The 22,817-nt window shown below is 45.0% G+C and overlaps 1 protein-coding gene across 3 annotated transcripts in view; it reads right to left on the bottom strand.

Moving 5' to 3' along the window:
* Positions 1 to 3,770: 3,770 nt before the first annotated feature.
* The window catches only part of LOC105280527 (LIM domain only protein 3), a 79,993-nt gene continuing 60,946 nt past the window's right edge, over positions 3,771 to 22,817 (bottom strand). For 2 of the 3 annotated variants that reach the window (XM_011341134.3, XM_011341135.3), the window contains exons 5-6: positions 12,762 to 12,918; positions 3,771 to 4,865 (exon numbers count right to left, since the gene is read on the bottom strand). In XM_011341134.3, coding sequence (XP_011339436.1) covers positions 4,707 to 4,865; positions 12,762 to 12,918 — 316 coding nt within the window. In that variant the 3' untranslated portion in view covers positions 3,771 to 4,706. Of the gene's footprint in view, positions 4,866 to 6,589; positions 12,657 to 12,761; positions 12,919 to 22,817 lie in introns of those variants that run through there. The other variant, XM_011341136.3, reaches the window with a different exon arrangement.

Raw genomic sequence — 22,817 nt, 5'->3', positions numbered from 1 at the left:
TCATTCCGCGCGTTGATTCTCGCGTCGCACAACGTCGCGAATCAATACCGCGCCTTGCGGAACCGAAATGGGAACGTAAACCTTTCTGGAGGAAGCTGGACGAAATGGAAACGCCGCCTTTTCCGGCTGATAGCCAGGGAGGATTATAACAAATCGTCACACATTGTTTGCATAACATCGAAACAAATTTATTAATACTTCTATGATAGATCTATGATACAAAACGTGCCTATATACTAGCGAACGTACACAGTTCCTTAATTAATATCTCGGTTCTTTCGTACATCGTGATCCAAGCGCAATATTGAATACATACAACGCACGATTTAGAAAGCGATCCGTGAATACCATAGGATACAATGTACAAAAGGGTTCCGGTTACTTACGCTGGCTGCACTTTGTTAAATGTTCATTTGATAGTTGGATAGACGATATAAATGTGTCATCAGTGATCGTAATCGAAAACGTTTCGCGTTAGGAACTATGCTGGTTCTTTATTCTGGAATCGTCACGTTGTCTCTGCGAGAGAATGATTTATGATAGTCGATGAAACACATTTAGATGTTGAAGGAAATCATGTGCTCGTTTTTCTCAGTCACAATCTCTTAGGAAAGCTAAGCTTGAAGACTTTTGCGTAATGTATTTTATATACTGACTGAAATTTTTATATTAAACATTTAAGATTTTATTGAATTTTATATGGAAATCGTTGCTTTTAAAAGACGATGTCTGATTTAGTCGAGCGACTTTAACGCTCGCGATGGGTACAGCATTGAAGGTTCTCTTGTCACAGTATCACAAGATTTTAAGTCAGCAATAGTCTTTTTGTATTGTCTCGACGATTCGAAATCATTATCAGTCCAATGCAACGTTTACTACATTAAAATAAATCGCTGTTCATCCGTAAAGAAAAATCAGAAAAGGTGCGTTAATAAATTGGCACTCGTTATTAGTTGCGTATGTTATTCGTATTCGTAGTGATTGCTGTCGCCATGATTTATACGCACATCTCTGAACACATCTCAAAACGAAATTAGAAAACTACGTTTCGTAAGAAAGTAACACTGATGAGCGAACGTATTCATAAAGATATACTAAAATCGTGTAAAATCACTTACGATTATGCAACAAAAAAGGCGCATAGAAAAATGTTTTTTAACAAAACTTATCAACAATAGATTCACAGCCGACACCAGTTAGCTTCGCGAGAGTGCAGCTCCAATATCTGTCCCTTGAACCCTTCCGCCAATCGACACCGATCATTGCCTCCCTTCGCCAATCGCCAAGAACAAATACTCTCCCTCGTTATTTCGCACCGCGGTCGGAAAACCGTGAAAGTCTCGCGCCTTTAAGGGTTAACCCTCGACGCAGCTGGCAGCCTATTATCGTTCGACATAGGTACTTTTGGCATCGACGACGAATCCCCGAAGATTGCTAAAGGGAGGAAATAAAACATCCTTCTCGACTGCGGGTATTCCTCGTGATCCGATACGATCAGCACTCTGGCCAGGCCGGAGGAAGAGAACGCGAGAGAGAACTTTCGGCATAACTCAGCCTCGTTATCTGACTCGCAAATAAGGCAGCGGAAAAGTTCGCGACATCAATCTGGACCTCTGCCGGGAGATTCGAAGTTGAAACAATGCTTAAGTCACCCCTAACGTATGAGCCCCATGGGGTAGCGAGCTGGCGAGCGGTTGCTGCTGTTGCTGCTGCACCGCGTCGCTCGCGCAGAGCTCGCCGATTCGATCTCGTCCTTCTTCGATCCAGTCTTCGGTCCGGCAGGACCCTTCTTCAAGGGTCACGGCTATGTGCCTTCTCGCCGACACGTTCTGCCTTCGAGGCGGACATTAAACGCGAGACACCAAAGTTTATTACCACCCCGGAGTTTCGGATTTCCCGTGACGCGACGATCCGTTAAGGGTATCTCGAACCGGCCGGAAGTCTCGACGTCGATACATGCACTTGTAGAAGAAAGATTGAGAGTAAATAAATCCGGAAGAAATCGAAAGCGACCATACGCTTGTCTAGTCCATACATTTCTCCTGTGTGGGTGTCACTTTCGGTCTCCGTATTGATCTTTCGTCTTAGCAATTCGCGTCTGTCAGTTTCCATGCTTGATTGAACTGGACCGCGATTAATTATAATCTAGAGAGCACCAATAATTCACCGTAGCTGGCGAATACACACGTCTCGTGTTAACTATCTACCTATCTTACTTCTTTACCTATTTTTTTATCGTCTAGACAGTCGAGCGTGGGGAAGACGAGTCGCGTCTTGAATACATGAAGCTAATCGAGCGAGAGAGAACCAAAGATATTTTAGATTTATATTATATTATTCTTCCCTCACGTTCTATCTCTTGCATCGGAGACGCAATAATACTTCGTCTGAGAAATGCGATTCGTCAAATAAGATGGCGTAGAAGAAGCGCTCGCTCTGCAATTTTATCAGCTTTCAGGAAACGTTGTATCTATACAGGGTGTCCCGGGTTTTAACCGACAAACTGCGGGAGCATATTCTACTAGTGGAAATAAGAAAAAATTCTTATATCGAGTTTGCTTAGAAATGCTTTATTACAAAGTTATAAACCAATATTGAAAAGAAATATCAGATAAGTAACAACGGAACATAGTGTAGAATTTGGAAGGTCGAAGATGTTTATGTTACGTGTATTCACATGTATTCATGTTCACTATTACTATCAGAATGCCAAAAGTGTTTTCAAATGAGGAATACACTGATATTCATTTCGTGTACGGATTCTGTGACGGAAATGCACGAGCTGCCGTACGAGAGTATCGACGTAGATTTCCTAACAGGAGAGTACCAGATAGATTTAAAGCAACGAATTACTAATTCAGTTACTGAGATGCAACAAAATTTTCAGGAACGTCGTACTGTAACAAATTCTGTACTACGTCGATGTCTAGCTTGTATCGATGTGCAAGGACAACATTTTGAAATGCGTCGCTAAATCATTGCGTAGATAATTTTTATTTTTGTGAAAAAATCCGTTGTTACTTATCTGATATTTCTTTTCAATATTGGTTTATAACTTTGTAATAAAGCATTTCTAAGCAAACTCGATATAAGAATTTTTTCTTATTTCCACTAGTAGAATATGCTCCCGCAGTTTGTCGGTTAAAACCCGGGACACCCTGTATTTTTCTTTAAACAAAAACCGTATCCTCATACATATTTCTATTCTTCCAAGGAAGATATTTGAGTTCTCCTACGCCGCTTATTCCGCTTAATCGTTCAATCATTTCACCGGGACACTGTTACAGTTTTCGTGCTTGCAATAATCTATTTACACAGAACGAACCTACTCGAATTCGTTCAATCTGCAATCGCGATGAAGCGGGCCGCTTAAGGGGTTACATACCTCCAGAATTTTCACAAATCGATTTTTTTTTACTGATTTTCATTCTTTATACTTCTAGAAATATAATAAAAAAAGAATTAGTGAAAAATTCCAATCCGTGACGAAGATAAACAATAAATATGACCGCGCGTCAGGAGGCGGGCCGCGGCGCAGGCTACCAAAGAAGCTCGAACAGCCCACAGATTACAGAAAACTGTACAAAATATACAAATTATCGAGAAGGAAGGCACGCAATATGAAGTTGGAATGGGAGATTAAGCGTAAGTTCACTACAAAAATTAATATTTACACGATTTTTACTTCTCAAACTGTAAACGCGTTTTTCTCGAAACCAGTTTTTTTGACACGGTCGACACGATAACTCGAAGAGTTTTCAATATTTTTAAAAATTGTTTGTTCTCAAATCTTCGTAATCGTTTTGTCTATAGTCTGTCGAGCCATTTTTTTGCAATTTTGTTTAATACAATTTTTATAAACAATTAATGTTTTATTTATCAATATTTTATCAATATAACCGCACTGACAGCCACTATGACATTCTGACATTCGCAACACGAAGTTCAAGCCACACGAAGTTCGAGCCAAGCGAGAGGACCAATCAGCATCGCGGAAAAGAGGCAACAATGATTTCGACTTAATATTTATGGCTTTTTTAAGAATGGATTAAAGACCGAAATTTTTCATGAAAACATGAAGTTCAACTTTGACATGGCATAAATTGTTTATTTTTTTTAATTAAAAAATCTGGCTCGACAAACTATAACTATAACATTACTTTACAAGAAATTTCTTGCATTTTTTAGATCCATCAATGTTACAAGGAGATATCATGCCGACTCTGAGGGGGCATTTTTTCAGCAGCGGTCCAATTAATGCCACAAAACTTGATTTTATTAATATTCAAAAATTTATTATAAATTATTTTTTTACACTTAAAGGACCAGTAAATCATATGCAATTCATATTTTACTTTATTATTTCAGATATACCCCCTAAAAAAATTCCCCAAACACATCAATTTTTCGCCGCTATGGAGGTATGTAACCCCTTAAATGTAAATGTACAATACATATCTCTATACGCGGTAACACCCTTTCACCGTATCATCGTGCTCGCCGACAGTCATCAGCTTAACGATACCTTTCGACAGCTATAGAATAATTGATTATGCGTAATTCTGCCGCGAGCCATGCGCTAAAGTTACTCGATCTCAACATGGTGAACCATGAAGACGATGAGAACGGTGCGGTGAAGAGGGACGCGAGTGCCACGAGTCATCCCCTACGCGACTCAATCGATATATCGGCGCTTACTTCGTTTGTCATTTGGCATCGTACGATGCTTGCGCATTGATACCGTTTAAATTATTCATGGGGTTCAGGGCGTTATGGGTGCTCGAGCTGGCTGGCGCTGGATATCCGTTGTGGTTATGGGCCGCCTCCCCGTTTGCCTGTCGTTGTGGCCCACCCGCGGCTACGGTCTGCAAGATAAAAGAAGACGCGTGAGGATTACGCCGGCAGGATACGGTATTTCGGTCGGTCAGGTTTCCTCTCTTTCAATTTGGTCGCGATCGACGATCTCGACTTAGCGGAAAATTTATGTGACCGGGAGCGCACGTATCCTTTATGGAGTGCTGCATTGAATGATGATATCGCGGCGATATCAGCGGGAAAACGCGCGCGGTTCCAACCGCCGTACTCGTGTTTCTCTGTCAATCTATTCGAGAGCGTCTGTTCAAAGCGTTTTCTCGACAACTAGGTGTAATCTATGTGAGACTTATACCATTGCTAGTGATACCGTACCACTGAAGGTGAATCGCACTGACCGCCTTAGTTAAGAAATTCTGGTTAGTGACTCTGGTTAGTGTCCTTGTCTAGATTATAACTCTAGCTGTAACATAGAGTGAGAAAGAACATTTTATTAACCATGAGTATTGTTGCTAGTTGGCTTTTATTGCTGCAAATGCTTTCAACTATGATCTGTAAGCAGACCGTGTGGTCGGTTTTCTCGCGTCACTCGTCTCGACTGACAGTCTTCGTTTATCGTTTATCGTTAGTTTATTGTTAGAAAATATACATGACTGAAATATCTAGAATGTCTGAGAAATTCTCTCGGCTGAGAAGCGTTCATTAAGAATTACGCGGAATTTATTCCCGAAACTCATTTAGCAAGCGCCTAATGTATATCGCAGGACGCGTAAGACAGCGAATCTGTAATTCCGACGGATTTAATCCCGTTAAAGGGCAATTTGCGGAATACAGAAATAAAATCGGTCGGTCGATCGACCGAACTCGCCGGCCTCGTAATTCGATTTTACCAATTATTCACGACGCGGCACGTAAAACTCGACGCGTATTCCCGTCCTCAAGGGGTTGACACTGCTAACGAATTCGCATCCCTCTCTCCCCGTTCTCCGCCCGCTTTCTAACGTACCCTCTAAGGCACCACTCGAGAAACAAAAGACCGGAGCAATGAACTTGTATCTCAGTGCCTAGGCAAAAGGGAGGAGGGAGTCGGCACGACTCAACCTGGGCGGTTCCCTCCTTCTCACAACCGATTCTTTATCCATCTCCGTCTCTATCTGGTAGCCATATTTATGCGCCAGTGGTACAGAGCACCCGTGGGAGAGACAGAAGGTGTACGTTAGGTAAGTGTCGTTGAAAACTTCGAACTTAGTACCCTCCCCCTTTCCTTTGCTCTCTCATCCTGCCGATCTCGTTCTTCCTCGTGATCCCCCAACTTTTGTTGGAATCGCCATCTCATTCCTCCTCGGGAACATACGTACGTCTTCTTCTGCGTCTTCTCTTCCGTCTTTCCCTTCAGTCTCTCTTAGTTTCTGCAGTAAAGGTGTTAAATTATACAGGCTTAAAATTCGGCAGACCGTGCGGCTCAGCCCCTCGCAACGAGGTCCCCTCCTCCGTCACGATTTCGGCCCGTAAGTTGATCATGCTAACTTTCGCACGACGTCGAATTAGGCCTCCATTTTCGGCAATTATGCTGCGCCTTGGAACGCTTCAGAACATGTTGCGACGCAAGCAGTGTGAATCGTTGCCGATTTTTATTGTAGTGAAAATATATGGATCTCACCGAATGTTATTTTTAAAATAACAGATTGTCCATTATTTCAAGAGATTTCATCATATATATTATTTACTTGGATATACTTTACTTTTATAAATTACGAATGTTACGACTTTCTTTTTATTTTTTGCAATACACGGCGCGAAAGTAAGAACGAAAGCGCAGATTCGTCACGGGACCCTGTGAAAAGTGTTATCTCCGAAGGCGTCTTAATAAAGCATTTTTCCCATTCTAAAACGCAAGAAAGCCGGCACGTGGGGTGCGGCTGTGGAGTAATTAACTCGTAAATAATTACGATAAAGATGACAAAGCACTGCTAGAGAAATTTATCATCTGTCTCTGCGACGGCAGCGACTTTTTTTCCTCGGAAAGGATCCTTAAATCTCGTCGCCGTGAGAACCCTTCCTCCGTAGCCACCAGTTTCACTTCCGTCCCTTTTCTTCCTCTCATTCTCTCTTGCTTTACGCGTTCGTCCTATGTACCAGGTTCTTCTCTCTCTCCTCCTATCTCTTCATCCTCGTTCCCTTGTCTTAGAGGGTCCCGCTCGTAATTAAGAAATCTCCGTAGAAGGCTCCGGACCGCGCCGTTGAACGTTACTATGGGTTAAATTAAGTCTATGACTTATTCAAGTTTTATCTACAATTGCCAGAGGAGGAATTACTGCTCTGTGGATTTACTGCCGACGCCGTGATCAAATGGCACGCGCGCTTTGCGGGATCTGGACAGTAGGCAGATACACGAGGGTTCTACGTGCAAATATGTACCTAGATTACGCCAATAGGGAATGTCTTCGCGATCAAACAGACCTCTTCGTGCGGTTGTCCTTACAAATTTTAACAATTTATCGCAAATCATCAGTGTAACGAGTTGCCATACGAATGACAGTAGCTTCTTTCGCGTTTCTTTGCTTCTCACCTGTCGCCGTAATCTCCTGGTTTCTCTCTCCTCTCAGGAGGTCCTCGCTCGCGCGAGTAAGACATTAATCGTGACTCGGCGCGAGGGTGGCGAAGCGGGGCCAGGTAGTTTGTAACTGACGGTAAATGCGGAGCATCGCCATCGTGCGAGGGCTCGGAGGGAATCGCGTGTCATTTGTCCGTTGATCTCCTGCGGATGGGAAACGGCCAGGTGCAAGCCCGCCCGCTCTTCCGCGGCGCGGCTTTTCTTACGCGCAAAAATTAGCGCCACCCTCCGAGCACGCTCGGGTCCGACCTCTGGCACGAGATGAGAATTAGGCAAGACGTCGTTAATCGCCGCGGGATCGTTTAGGAGCGAAATTTACTGGCGGGTCGTTAGCCTCACGCGGCCATTTGCGATCTGATTCTCGCGAGGAGAAAAGAAATTTATTAATACTCCCTTTCATAAGCGAGTAATCAGTATGTAGATTGCCGGAGAAAATTACACATGCGATCACAACTGCATCCATTTATTGAGGTAATTTTGCTGATCGCAGGGCTGCATCTTTGATTAACAAATCAACCGTTTTCTGAGAGGGAAACGCTGATTCTGTTTGAACGAGTGCAGCCTGTGATACTTTTTTTATTGATTCTTTAACACTACACAATTTGATAAGATAAGAACCACGCGTTACGTCAAAATTCCTTGTACTTCATCATTTCGGTGCCGAGTCGTTGCGTCGGGTCCACGCCCGTAATAATCGTTACAAAAGTAAGCTCGGCCACGTAGCATATAGCTCTCCGAGTTGTTTCCCAACTAAACTCATAATCTCGCATAAGCTCGCAAGCCGGGCTTTCCCATGTGAGCTTTCTCGACGCGCGCGTTGTATAAGGGGCCGCGCGGAGGCTTTACGTGAAATTCAGCCAAGCACGGTGCACCTAATAATGCGCTCGTTAACAAGAACGACGTGTATAGCGCGTGCAGGAGCTCGTGTGTACGTGCATCTGTCTTTCTTCCCTTTCTTCCTCTCCGTCTTCCCGTCACGACACCGCTCGCGATTTACGGTATGAGCAAGAGGCGATCTAATCAGCTGATCGATCAACGATCGATCAGACTGCTGAAGCTTGTCTCACTTGTCTGCAAAATGCACACACACATTTCAAGCACCACACTACGAGTGGCAATCATTTTTTTTTCCTCACAGCGACGAGTTTTTGAATAACTTAATATATTTCTAATTAAATTACTGATGCGATACATTTGTTTCATGTAATTTCATGACATCCTCTAATGTAATTCTAAACAGATCATATTCGCATATACAACGATAGAGTATCTACAATGAAGGATTAATGATGGACTAATGGCTTTGTTCAGTGTGGGAATACGTTCGTGGTCCTGTATAGTACTGCATTACGATGATGCACGTCCATTTCGCTAAACGCTACATTTCGAGGGATTAACCGTGCGCTATATTAATTATTATTAATGGTATCATATCCTATTCTGACACATTCTATTTGGGTATTCTAATGCATACATTATATCAATTCGAAGTGTTCCATTCATGTCAGAATAACTGTTTTAAATTAGTCGCGAGTATAATCCGTGCAGTATCAAAACCTTTATGATTGTCTAAATCTCTTGTATCTTATTTGTCAATCTTATTTCATATATTAGAGAGCGATATAATTAAACTAGAAGAAATATATATGCACATTTCGCATTTATTTCATTCTTGAACGGATCGACATTGAACGGCCAATAAAAGTGACATTAAACCGAAAGTTTAATTCCATCGAAATTAAACGCTCGTGTTCAACGAACTTTCAGAAATCTAATCGCCTGGAAGCAATATAGAGGACGATGTAATGCTTCATTCCCCGTACAAATCTTGTGCCGCGCATTGATCCTCTTAAATTCCCATGTACCTTCCGTCTTGGCATTAACATATTATCTCACCTCCGCCACCCCCTTTTCCCTCGTCGCACCCTTCTGGCACCTTAGCTCCCTTCCCCGTCTGATTCGCGAAGGACTTCGCAGACACTCGAGAGTTTGTTTTAAAACTCAGATAATCGTTCCGAACTCTCATCGTGTCTTTCTCTTTCTCGTCGCTATCGTATCCGCATCCCCCGTCACGTTTCCTCTTTCATTTCACCCTCAGCGTTCCACCGAGTCCCGAGGGGAAAATTAGACCGAAATAAAAGTTCTCGCCAATTTTTAAGCGCGTTACACTTGTCTCTAAGGAGAATGAGATTGCGCGGCTCGATCGAAGCTCCTCATCGAGAAGAGGTTTCACGAGTCTTTCCATTACTATTTGCAGAATAATGACATTGTTCTTTAAACAACTTTTCTTTGAAGATATTAAACTAGAATGTTTCCTGGATTTTTCTATTCTTCTTTCTTATATTAAAATGACTTTTTATTAATATGAGGACACTATTAATCATGTGAATTAAGAGTTCCGTTGTATCCTCTGTAACAATGAAAGTGTAATTGATACAGTGGCGATCCTTAAACATAATTCGCACAATGCGTGACGACAACTCATTCCAAAATTTTCCAAAGTATGATAAAGCTTCAATAGATCCCCGACAAGAACGATCCGTCATCCACTTTTGCGGAGGCAACTCGATTGTCGATGCTGACAGGCAAGGCGGTCCAGTCCCGCCGCTTCCTTTCATCCCTTCATCCCTCCCGCTCTCGATTTACTCCGGATCAGGCATACTCGAGTTATTCGTAAGCAACACTCCCCGGCATTATTCGCCAGAAACGCGGCGCGGATCCTCCCAGGGCTGAGAAAGATTGGGACAGCTGTCTGTTCTCAGGCAATCAGAAAAACTACCGTCCTCACCCCCTTTTCCGGCGGCGGTACTTCGCCATCCCCGACGAGCCGCGGCTTAAGGAGAGTACAAGGGTAGCAGCTGCCTCCAGGACGACGAGCACCCTCTTCGCGGTTTTTAAGAATCTTAACGCCTTCTCTCCTTTCTCCCTCTATATCCTTTCTTTCACCGTGCTCTGTCCTTGTTCTCTCTCGCACTTTACGTGTACTCTCAATTTCGTCTTTGCGTTTTATCGCGGTTTATCGGAGTACGAAATCTACCGGCGTTCCTTTTTCTAAAGTTAATTTTTGCACTGAAAGAGGTATCCCTATCGATCTCAACTTGCGCATTATTGCCGTTTGACAGTTTCATTATCTTGATTCGGTTCCGATCGTTTATTCACGTGCAATACATTTGCGACGTTTCACTCACATCTGAGACAAAGGCGCGCCGTGTACGTGTTAATCCCTCTTATTTAGATGCAAAATATCAGACGACTCTCACGCTAGGTAACAGAACAGTAGACATCTTGAGTGTTCCCTGCGATCGGAGGCATTCACGCTCCAGGAACGAGATGTCAAGAGGGATCCATCAGGCTTAGCGTAATAGATGCGCAGACGACATTAGCATGCCACGCCGATTATTGGCATTAGTCTGCCATCCCGTTATTTCGCACACCGGTCATTTATAACCCGTAAACCCTCCGCGAGAGAGAGCGAATCGATATTGCGCGTGAAAGCTGCTGGATCGCGCAATATCGCGGAATACACCGTGGACGTGCCAATTTTTCCCGATTGTTGACGATACCAGAAATTTCCGGCAAAAAAAACAAATTTCATCCCCGTGTCGGGCAATCAAAATATCTCGTATTAATTAAAGCGACACGTCGCGTCCGCGTCGAGAGCCGGTCGAGTCCACGAATTTTAAGGATCCTAACATCGGACTTTGCCGTCGGAGGATTTTTGCACGGGTGTCCCTGAAAAAGGTTTACACGGTATATATACTCACTCACGCGAGCCGATATTTCTTTAAACATTGTAACAGACACGCACTCGCGCACGCACGCAGGGGCGTAGTGGAGCGTACGACGCTTACGTGGTGCAGAAATAGAGTCGCAAGGGTTACCAACCCCTGAATTACGCGCAGCTCGCCGACGAGGCGAGCGGTTAAGGGGAACGAATTTGCATATTATAAGTAGTACACGTTACCGAGCTTGATATCATCGGGCCGGGGACCTCGTTATTCTGTGCATGCGTACAATTCGAGCGTGCGGCAAGCATCTACGGCCTCAGACCGTTCTCCGAGACGTTCCGAAGTCTCAAACTTTCGCGACTACCGTTTTATCGCGGCCCTTTAACGATCTTTTAATAATAGAAATAACGGTGCGCGATATTCTCTGTCGTGATTGTTGACGTCTTGATTTAACAATCCGATTTTCTATTTTCGAGAGAGGCTCGTTTTAGATTCTCTTAACGTGAAGATTCGCGCATCTAGATTATTATTTATTGTATTTTGCACGTAATGGTGAATTTTTCCGATATTGTATTAATTAGCGAAGAGTTTTTTCACCTTCAGCTGGAATTATCCCAATCGTTATTTTTAAGTTCATGCAACGCGTTAGAATACGTGGTGTATACGTCATTACACAGGAAGACGGTGAAATCCTTGCAAGACGGCACTCGGATTAAATGGATAGGCTTCCAGGGTCGAGCAGGACGTGGTCCTTCGTGCGGCAGGGGCTTAAGATATTGTTTCGAAGCAAGGCTGTTGCCTTAGGATAATCAAGAAGACTTAATCCTAACAAGCTTAACGCCGATGAGTTCATAATTCTGGATTCCGGTTTATGAAAGTCGCCTCTCTTCGTTGCTTGTCACTTGCTCTTTATTATCATGGTTTTATACTTTTACTTCGAGCGTTTAATTCAATGTTAAATAGAAACGTTTTACAATCTTTCAACACCGCAATGTTGGTAAATCTGCAATGTTCTCTTTGATTTGAATTATTCTTGTTCTTGATTTGAAATACTTATTATTCTTGGAACTTTATCGAAATTATCTCTTCATCGATTAAGAAAATCATACTAAACGTGCGACGAACTCCTCGTGATACCGTAACGGAATAGCACGGCAGAAGCTTGACGATCTTCTCGAAGAGAGTAAATTCTTTCGCACGTTCTCCGCCTGCGACGGAGAACGAGCAAATCGTTAAGGCATGCGACGAGGCTTGCTTAACGGGCGAGCTTAATTAATAAGGACACGCGATATCCTAACTCGCAAGATGATGGCAGGATGGTAAAGCATAGCTGAAGCCTCGGGGGAGTCCTTTGTTGTCGAGAGGGTCAGGACGAGCGACCTGCCACTTTAACCCGCCTTAAGGGGTTGCGCCTTGAGGAGTTTGAAACCTTGCAAGTTTGAAACCCGATGGTCAGAAGAGCTCCAGAGAGGAGATTGCAGTCCACTGTATTTTGCACGGAGCTGCCCGGTAAAACGAATATGTGTACGCGTCTATCGATTGCGATAAGCACACTTCGTATTTACTATACGTAAATCAGCGTATAGAAACGAGCGTGAATTTTTCACCTGCGGTTGAAGGTGAGTCACTTGCCTCTTGATGTGTGCCAGTGTTGCGCTTGGTGGAGGATGCAGAGCCATGTTAGCGAAGACCAGCCTCTCCTCGTAATCGTACTCGCAGAGGATCTTGTTATCACAGAGATAGAATCTGTCGCCTACGCAAAATCTGCAATCAGAAATTAATTTCGTCGTGTTTACAATTATGCTACTGAGAAGCTACTTTGCTGAAACAGAAATACTGTTTCCGTGTGATTATATCCACGTTTCAAAGCGACAATGAATCAATAATAGGGTACACGATGACGATCATTGTCGTAGCGACTCGCAGTGTTTAAGAGCAGCAGGGAGACTCGAAGAAATCCCGTTTACGAGTTGTGCGAGATAGGCAGAGCGGTAAAGCGTGCTAATTCCTTTTAAGGCCACTTTCCGTTCTGCTCCGCCGAGGAAATTGCTAGAAAATAAAAACAGGCGGCGAGAGGTACCGCGCCTCTTCCACTTCCTCTAGCGTCTTCACGGCTTGTAAATGTAAATTTTCCGTCGATTTGCAGACATCGTACTCGGATTATCGTGATTGGAAAATTTCTGCAATTTTCACGTTTTCACTCTCCTTCCTTCGTCCCTCTTTAAGAGCAATTCCAAGAATTCTATTTCATCTGTGAATATTTGATTAATCCATATTCATTAATAATATATTGGAAACGACACCGCACAAATATAATCGCGTACCAAAGATTCGTTAGTAAATATACACGAGTGCAAACTGACATCCGTCCATTCGCGGATGTCGACGAATAAAATCAGACGCGGCGGACCGAAGTGTATTTTAAAATTCAGCGTATAAAAGTGCCGGATTTTGGAGTAATCCGAGACGATATACATACCGCTGCACGCGGATTTCGGGATGGCGGCGAGGTACCGAACGTGCTCGGCTTGCGATATCAGGGAAATAAGGTTGCCACCGAGGGTTATACGCATCGACCAACTGTCGCTCCCGCGAGGGGCGGGCTGGTGGGGCCTTTAAAATCAAAGATTTCACATTTTTCGTTTTTATTGCCGGTTTAAAAGTCAATTTTTTCTCTACCGCGCCCCTTTCGGGCGAGCGCGACGCAGAGGAGGGGACGTCCGCATAAAAGGACGTTACGCCGGAAATGCTAAAGAGCCATGAAAGCGGGCTCGTAAGGCCGGCGCTTCGCCGCGCACAATGGATCGAGAGGATCCACGAGGGACACGAAAATCGTTTTGCCAGGATCCATGAGGTTTGAAAATTCCCATCAGGCGCCGGGAACATCACTCTCCGGACGTTATACGTATCGCGTGTATCGATCGCGATATGACGGGCGTGTCGTGTGATTTGTCTTGCGGAAGGGCTCGCGAAACTTTAAGTCGTCCTTTGGACACGTCGATCCCTCCTATATCATTAATGGAGACCGTTCTGAGAGACTGGACCCTTGTTTCTTTATTTCTTAAGTTCCTGTGATATTTCTACGTCCCTTGTCTTTGATTTTATATCATTCATTCGTAACGATTCAATAAAATGATAACGTAACAAAGTAAGCGTTGAGGCAATACTTTATGTCCACAAGATCGATAGAATCCGTACGAGAAGAAAACGCCTTTCTCTCTTCGAGACGTCGTCGATGAGCCGTGTAAACGACAGCGCCCGATGCCGGGGAGGGGTGGCAAAATGGGTATACCGTCACGTTCGTAATTCACCGGTGAATAATAAAAGGATTTTTCGGTAAGGACAGAGGCGAGTGCGTACATCGGCTACATACGGCCATTGCGTATTCAACGGATGCTGTCCCGCGCTGGGATCCTGTTTGGGTTTTATGTCGGGATTTCTCTGTCGAGTGGTTTATACCGGCGCTTATGTAAATGCAGACGTGATTTTTTTCAGCACCTACTCGAGCCACCTGAACGAGCGCGTGCCCGCGAGCGCGGCACATTTGTAGCATTCGAAACGAGCCGGTCGAGCCGTCGTCGTCGTCTTCCACCGTGAAAAACCATGAAATCGTGATGAGATTCCACGGCGCCGTCGTATCCGTATGCGAGATGTGCATTTTTTCAGCAGACTCAGCGATGCGGTCCGTCCTCGTGATGTCGCCGAAAAGTCTGTTCGTCCACTCTATCCAGCCAGAAAACGAAAATATTTATAACGTTCCACATAATTAAAGAACAGTTTAAATTGGAGATTTTAGAACACAAATTGCGGTATAAATAGGAATTTAGCGACTGTCATGGCATCGCTCGAGGCCGATGGTCGCGTGACTTCGATTTTATACGCCGCTATTAATGATTCTTATTATCCCGTCATGTTGATTTGGCAATATAAACGTCACGAATTATAGATGCATCAACCCGCGATGGATACTCAACTCGGAATAGCGAGCGCTACGCTATATTCGGGCTGACTGGCGACAGTACAATTGAACTTAAAATATCTCCCCAATCGGTACGTGAATCCGTGATATCTAGATCGATAGACGGGTAATTGGGAATCGTAATATATAAATATACCTATCCGTTCAATGAAATCGGAACACCGAAGACTCGAGGTGCATTAGCGATCTCGTACGAACAGGTTTGGCGTCTGCTATCAGGAGTACTTATTAATTCAGCAATTGAGTCAGTTATTATGAATGATCTTATGGTAAAAGGAACATTTCTAAAATATGACGTTTAAAGATTCTTCATCGTACTCTGATTTATCGATGAATAATGTCACATGCAGCAATCTACTTGCAAAAATGGTCCATTTGGCTAGCCATGACTTAGCTCGATCACACGACACACACGTACACCGTTCCACGAGAATAAAAAGAGAATTAAAAGGAGACAATGAAACAGCGAGAGAAAGAGAGAGAGAGGGTGATCCGTGTGCGATCGGAACATCTAACATGAACCACCATAAAAAGCAATGCGCCCTCGTAACGGGGTACGATAAGTGCCATGCTACGGAGCAAAATCGATCCCGGGGGCAGCTTCGAATCATGCACCATAAAAAGGCACATTACAGGGCGTAGGTGCGACAACGGGAGGTTGAGAGTTTCGGCGGAGCGACAGGAAAGAACGGGCCTTTATAATGGTGTCATGATTTCGCGTCTAGATACGGCGCCATGCTTGCCGATAAACGCTGTTTCTGTAACCTGCGACGCTAAACGTTGGGAGCATTAGCATCGTCGTCCCGCTCTCGCACTTCGCAAGCGTATCGCTTTCGTACCCCCGGTCCGACGGAAATCAAACGCGTGCCTGCGGGGGATCCTTTATTTGGTCCAGAGTGGATTAGGTACAGGGGAAACAGCTTCTAATGTTCACGTTCATAATGGGAAAATATGAGATAACAATATTTATTAATGGTTAAAGATGATCCATTTATTCGAATCAAAGCGATGTAATACATAAATACTTATGCAACAGGAAACACAACAAAGTTCCGCAAGTCTAAAGACGCCAATCTCAATCGAGTTACAGGGCACTCGGAAAACCGAAGAACAAATTGGTAGCGGCGAAAGCGTCGTCGGCCAAACCGTTAAACGTTCTCGGCGACGCGTTTCCCTCGTCGCTGCTAAGTCGAGAGAAAGCCTCCGAGATTCGTCGGCAAACAGTGCGAGCTCCGCAACGTGGAGCGGGAAACCCCAAACGGCAACACTTTGGCGGTAGTCGAGAGCGGAGGGAGAGGTGGAGGTTTGCTCGGTGCCGAAGAGGGTCGCGCGGAATGAATTTCGTACTCGATCGCGGAGTCTTCTCCCAGGACAAAGAAGGAAAGTCCGGGAGGAAGAGACAGAAGCAGAGACACGAGAGAGAGGTCTAGATCGAGGCAGATAGGTGTGTGTGTGTGTGTAGATGTGCGTCTGTATATAGGAGGGAAGGAGCCAGGAAAACGTCTATACTGCCGGTAGTTGGTGGTGCTCGTACTCAATTTGCATCAAACTATGAAGAGACAGACACCAACATCACCCTCTCGCCCCTGCCCGCTCCAGCAGCCGCCACTCTAACACCTGACGGAGCCGCGCCTCCGTCCTCTCGCGCGCAACGCCCCCCGCAGTCGAGACTAACGCGTTTAGCAGAGACTCGAACCCCTAATCAGATCTTGCGACGGCAACGGGCTTTCTAAGGTACCGCTAAGTGTGAAGTTAATGGAGTCAAGACGTCGCGCCGAGACGCAAAACTCTCGTCGCGTGACTGCCGTCATCTAATACAGCGAAATCGAGGATATTCTTTACTCATCTATCGATATCGAAAGCTCGATTGACGGGAGACAACGTCGAGTTGGAAATATCTGGCAGGTATCGTCGCACTCGGTCGAATCAATCCATTCCGCTGGCAAATATAATCAATTATTACATCTTGTATGTTTTTCAAGGAATATTTATTACGGCGTATTCAGCGTTACAGACAACACAGGTGACAAGGAAACAAAATATTTTCACCGCGTATAATATTCTCGTACATCTGTCAGTTTAACGCTTATCGTTGCATCATTGAGCAGCTACTTCTCGCCTATCTATCGCGCGCGAGCGCGCGCCGCTCACTTTGTTGCGATAATGGCTGCTTACCTAGCGCGTTCTCCTGTTAATTAATTCAGACTGTCAGGGTATCGGGGAACCGTGGCGCGCTAATTCGATCAGCAGTGAACTCGCTCGCTTCGGTGACGAGGGCTCTCGCCGTCAGGCTTCCGGGGAAGTACGAGGAGGAGAGCCTTCGCTTCCACGACGGATTTGCTCCGCAGACAGTTGACGTCGCTATCTAAATGTCACTCCAGAAGCGTGTCGGAATGCCACTCGATAACACACAGTGCAGGGCGCGCCGTCTCGAATCACGTCTCATTGTCCGACGTGCGATCCGCGATCGCATGCACGAACGATGGACGGATGCCGAGGACTTCCGTGTCGCTATCGCGCGCGAGGCGACGTTTAAACAAGATGCGCAGGGGAGGATGCCTTGCGTGTCACTTTCAACAGGACGAGATTCCGTTGAATTCCGTTGAAACTACGTGCGACATCAAGCAGCTTAGCTGCATTGAGGAACAGAAGCTCGAAGCGTACTAAAAGTATTAAATCAATCGAATCAAATGCCGGTTGGTAAAGTTCAAGTGTGTCTTCGAGAATCCGGATTCAGATATCATTTTTAACAGATTAAATATATTTTCTAACGTACACGCGACAAGAGATACGTGACTGAACAGGTATCAGTCTACTTCCGCATTTTCGCCAAGTGGGCGCGGAAACGCACGGGAATCGTCGCCATTAACCATTCCGGTCGAGCGTTCAACCGTAAAGCACGCGGAGGGAACATTCGTCTTTCTATTAATTTCTGCGCGGCGCGAAATTACGCGCGTCGGCCGACCCTAAGCCATATTAATATCGTAGATTACGAAGGAAATTAAGACAGCGATGGGTCGCAGATACCGCGGTAGAACCCGCCGTTGTTCCTTTGTTACTTACGGCGAAAGGGTTGAACCGAGGAGAATCGTACCTCTCTGTAACTCGCACGGTTGAATAGAACTTGAGCGCGTCCCATAACGCAGTTTGATTAAAAAACGCAGCAGGTCGGCTGACAAAATCATCATTTTCTTGCGAATCTCGGGCATTGAGTGAAAAATCTGCTTGATATCATTCTATTAGGGGTGTGATTTAGTTTTGAGGGTTTTTTTGCTCAAAAACGCATGTATTTAAATATGATAATGAATGAATACCTTAATCAAAATATTTTCCTTCCTTTTCTATAACTTTTTCCCATCTTTCTGGCAAGAGATCGATTCCACCACGATAAAATCACTCTTCTTTTCAGTTGATCCATTCGTCGACGAATTTTCGCACTTCTTCGAAATTATCAAAGTGTGTATCCTCTAAAGCGTGTTGCATCCACCGGAACAAATAATAATCGCATGGAGAATACGCGGGGTGCGGTAAGACTTGCCATTCAAGCTCTAATAGTGTTTCTTTCACTGATAACGCAACGTGAGGTCGAGCGTTGTCACGAAGAAGAATCACTTTCCGTCGTTTACTCGCAATTGGTGGTCGTTTTTGGTCCAACGCTTGCTTCAACTTGTACAATTGGTGTCGATAACGATCAGCCGTGACAGTCTCGTGCGGATTTAACAGCTCATAGTACACTATCCCACCAAATACAGAGCATTACTTTTCAACCGTGAATATTGCGTCTCGGAGTGGATGTTGATGGTTCGCCTGGATCCACCCATGATTTTCTGCGTTTCGGATTATCAAAATAGATCCACTTTTCATGCCCAGTAACAATCCGAGACAAAAGACTCTTCTTTTTGTGCCTGGCGATCAACGAAATGCAAATGTTCAAATGGCACTTTCCGATAATTCATGTCGAACCCATTTCCCTTCTTTCTGAATTTTTCCCATTTCATGTAAATGTTTCGTAACTGTTGTACGATCAACATTTAATGCTCTGGCAAGTTCTGAAGTGGATCGTGTTGGATTTTCGTGCAATAATGCTTGCAAATCTGCATTTTCAAGCTTTCTTCGTTGTCCCGAGCGTTCTTTGTCCTTCACATCAGTATCACCACTTTTAAAGCGTCTAAACCAGTATTCACACGTCTTAATTGATGGGGCAGAATCACCATAAGTTTCCACAAGAATTCTATAACCGTCAGCCGCAGTTTTCTTTTGATTAAAAAACAAAAGCAACGCATGTCGAAAATGCTGTTTCGGAAGTTGCATTTTTACGATGATATAAACACGATTGCTATAATGCTACTAAATGTCATGGATAATGTCAAGACTGTAAGAAACAACAGTTATCGGAAACAGCTATTGGAACAAACTGACCTACAGCCATCTGTTGCAAAACCCTCAAAACTAAATCACACTCCTAATACATTACTTGCTTTCAGGTACTTGCGTTTTACGTTATTCGCAATTACGAGGTACACTACCGTTAGTATGCAATTCTATAAACGCAAAACTAGACATTGTAGAATTCGATCTATTGTGCATATTTTTAATGCACAATGCTCGCGATACGATTGTAGGCTTTTGAAACGATATTACGAGGCCGGCTCGTATTCTGGGATTAAGTTCTGTCGCTCTCAGAGACTCAAAGGCTGTGACGCACGTAGTCATTATCGTGCGCTGTACTTCATCCGAACGACTGTTCATTTATGAGCCGCCATCGAGCTGGCGGCAGCCAGCCATTGATACGACGGCACGCCGATAAGAACATCGCGCGGTTATGCCGATCGGCCGGGTCTATCTCGCGTCCGCTCAGTGGCGTCTTCTTCTCTTTGCTCGAGAATCGATTACCGTCACCCCCGTAACGGCAGAAAAAACTTCCAAGACGCGGCGGAATCGCATCAAAGATTATTTCCGCCAATAAAACGGAAGTCGAGTCTCGGTCGGTCGGGGAGGTATTCCACGAATCGCTCTACGTGGCGTAACAAGACGGGGGCGAGGGTAAAAGTCAGAAGGCGAGGTTGACGGTTACGCGGCTAAGGGATGTCTAAGGGGTGGCTCACATTGCGAGCAGACCGGCAAGCCTGGCAATAAATCTACAGTCGCCCGAAGCGAGTACTTATCGGTTCGCCAGGATCGCCGGCGATGTCACGAGTCGCGAGAAAACCCCGGCGGGCTCTCGTCTTCCTCGGATTGACGTCGCAGTTCGCAACGAGATCGAGACGATTTGACGTAACGAGCAGCAATCACGCGAGATTCCGTTAGATACCTGGAGAGATATGATAAATACGAGGTTCTGCGATGTTTTTAAAAAGAATCGGCGCTTGTTCCGAGTTGGCCGGAGTAATCGTACTCGCAAAGAAGTCTTGACGCATCTTAGAAAAATGTATGACCGTAAACGTGTATGACGAATGATTACATAGTGGTTACGTAAAGTTAGTTTATCGCGGATGTTCGCGCGACCTAACAAAATTTCATCATCGTCATTTCCTCGAGCCAACTGTCCAAACCCGTATTCACTGTTATATATTTTCGCAGGTGCACGTGGCAGGTACAACGGGTTCCGGGTAACAGCAGCGGCACATGCAGAGCGGGGTGAGTCAGATTAAATATGACTTAGGGTGGTGCTTAAGTTCTCCCGGCGCTGTACGTAGCTTCTGAAGTAACATAGCCGACCGCGCGAACTTCAGCTTCAGGGCGAGGCCCGGGTGCGCGTAGTCGGATCGCAGGGAGGCGAAGTTACCATCGCGTGTCCGTGTAGTCGCGACCGGCGGGCATTGTCAAGGTTTCGTTCGTGCAAGTTTACCGACCCCGTGATTTCACTTCAGGCGGATTCGCCCAGATTATCGTCGAGGTATACTCCCCGACAAGGGGGAGAGAGAGGGAGAGAAGGGAGATCTTGATCCGCGGCCGGAGTCTGGAGGAGGATGACTTATCAGTATTGATTACGCAGATTACCATGCTTCTCCGCAACGGTATCGAGCTAAACTTTGATCGCACATCGCTGTTTGCAAAAGAGAAGGACTTTGAAACTCGCATAGTCAGTTTGTTCTAATTATGTCAGTCATCGTCGCGGCGAGTACTCCGATTTCGTTGCACTCGCGTTTAGCGCCCGGCCGGATAGTCGCGACCCGAACGTGCCGCGAATTTTGCAACAATTCGGTACGGCGTTGTCAACGATCTTCGTTCCGCATCAAACGCAAGGGAACACTGAGCGAAATGTGTACAGCGAAGTGTATGGGACGTTTAAAAAGCGTTGATTCAATTTTACGCTCAAAAGCGAGGTGCGCTGCCCTCGATCCATAGCCGAGCACTGTAAATGACAGGGATACCGGTGATGGTGTTGACGTCCCTGTAATTCGGCTGGAAAATATCAGAACCGGTTGCGTAATCCGGCGAGAAATATTCGGCCGTCTCAATCTTGACTGGACTGCCCTAAAATTGTCCTGTGCATTTTCTTCAAGCTTTTACATCATTCTTCTGCTACTCGATCCGAGCTTTTATTGTATTTAAAGACGTACAATGACGTAATCGAACGGCAAGGAAAAACTAGTACGCCTATATTCTACAACCATTATTTGTATCGCAAAACGTCGTTTAGGAAAGGCTCTCCCGGAGTCTATAGTAGCCAAGAAGCTGAATATATGGCAGGCTTAATCAACAAATTGGTCCCCCAAGGGTTCTCAGTCTTCCGGCGCAAGGCCGTGAACACGCATAATTCAAAGTTGCACAGACCGCAGTTTAATTATCCAATCTTGTCGAGAGTCAGGTTGTGTAGAATCTCGCTGAAAACTTCAGATTCCGTTGGTCCCCGCGCAACTGCGCTTCGCAGGAACGAGCGAAAGTATCTTACAGCGACTTGTCGATGAACCAGTTTTATTTGAGTCATTCAAATGTCCGCGGATTATTACGTCACGCAGCTCTGATCGACCGAGTCTTAGCTCGTTGAAAATTTCAGCCTAAACAAACTGATAGCCTCTTCATCCTTCAGTCTCTACCTCCGTCCGACAGTCTTATCTTCCATAGGGCAGCTTGTTTGCCTTCCGGCGATGTCTCCTCCTGACCGGACGCACTTGATAACTGAATACTCCGAGTCTATCTAGAAGGAGAGGAGCGTAGATGTAGACGGGGATGGAGAACAAGTACGATAGAGTAAGCAAGCAAGAGGGCGAAAGACAGGCTTGCTACCAGGCTTAGTCAGTCTAATCCTTTCCGTGGGTTGGCTTTGCATCAAGTAAAGTAAAGGTCCACCAAGTTGGTCGGAAGTCGCCACCGTTCTCTCGCCGCGTCGCGTCGTTTTCTCGATGAAATTTCAATAACATTATGAACGCGGCATAATTTTCATGTATTCATTATTGATTGCATCTTCCGAACGGTATAACTTCATCAGCGTCTTTGCTTCTTCGCCATGTTTTTCGCCAGCACGTGCGAGAATGGTCGAAAGTTTCTGCTGAATGGCTTTCTTTACGATCTCGTGTCCGGTGAAGTCCATCGAACGTTAAGAATGAGAGAAAGAAGGGGGTTAATCCTCGGAAGCGGGGTAATGGCCATATTTCTCAATAAACGATAAATCAGGAGTCGCCTAGTAAGGTATAACGCTCCCTCTTATGGATCCACCTTCTGTCTCGTTCCCGACTCCGTT

The sequence above is a fragment of the Ooceraea biroi genome, chromosome 12 (genome assembly GCF_003672135.1).
Source record: "Ooceraea biroi isolate clonal line C1 chromosome 12, Obir_v5.4, whole genome shotgun sequence".
Lineage (NCBI taxonomy): Eukaryota > Metazoa > Arthropoda > Insecta > Hymenoptera > Formicidae > Ooceraea > Ooceraea biroi.
This window is presented reverse-complemented; position numbering and strand designations above follow the sequence as displayed.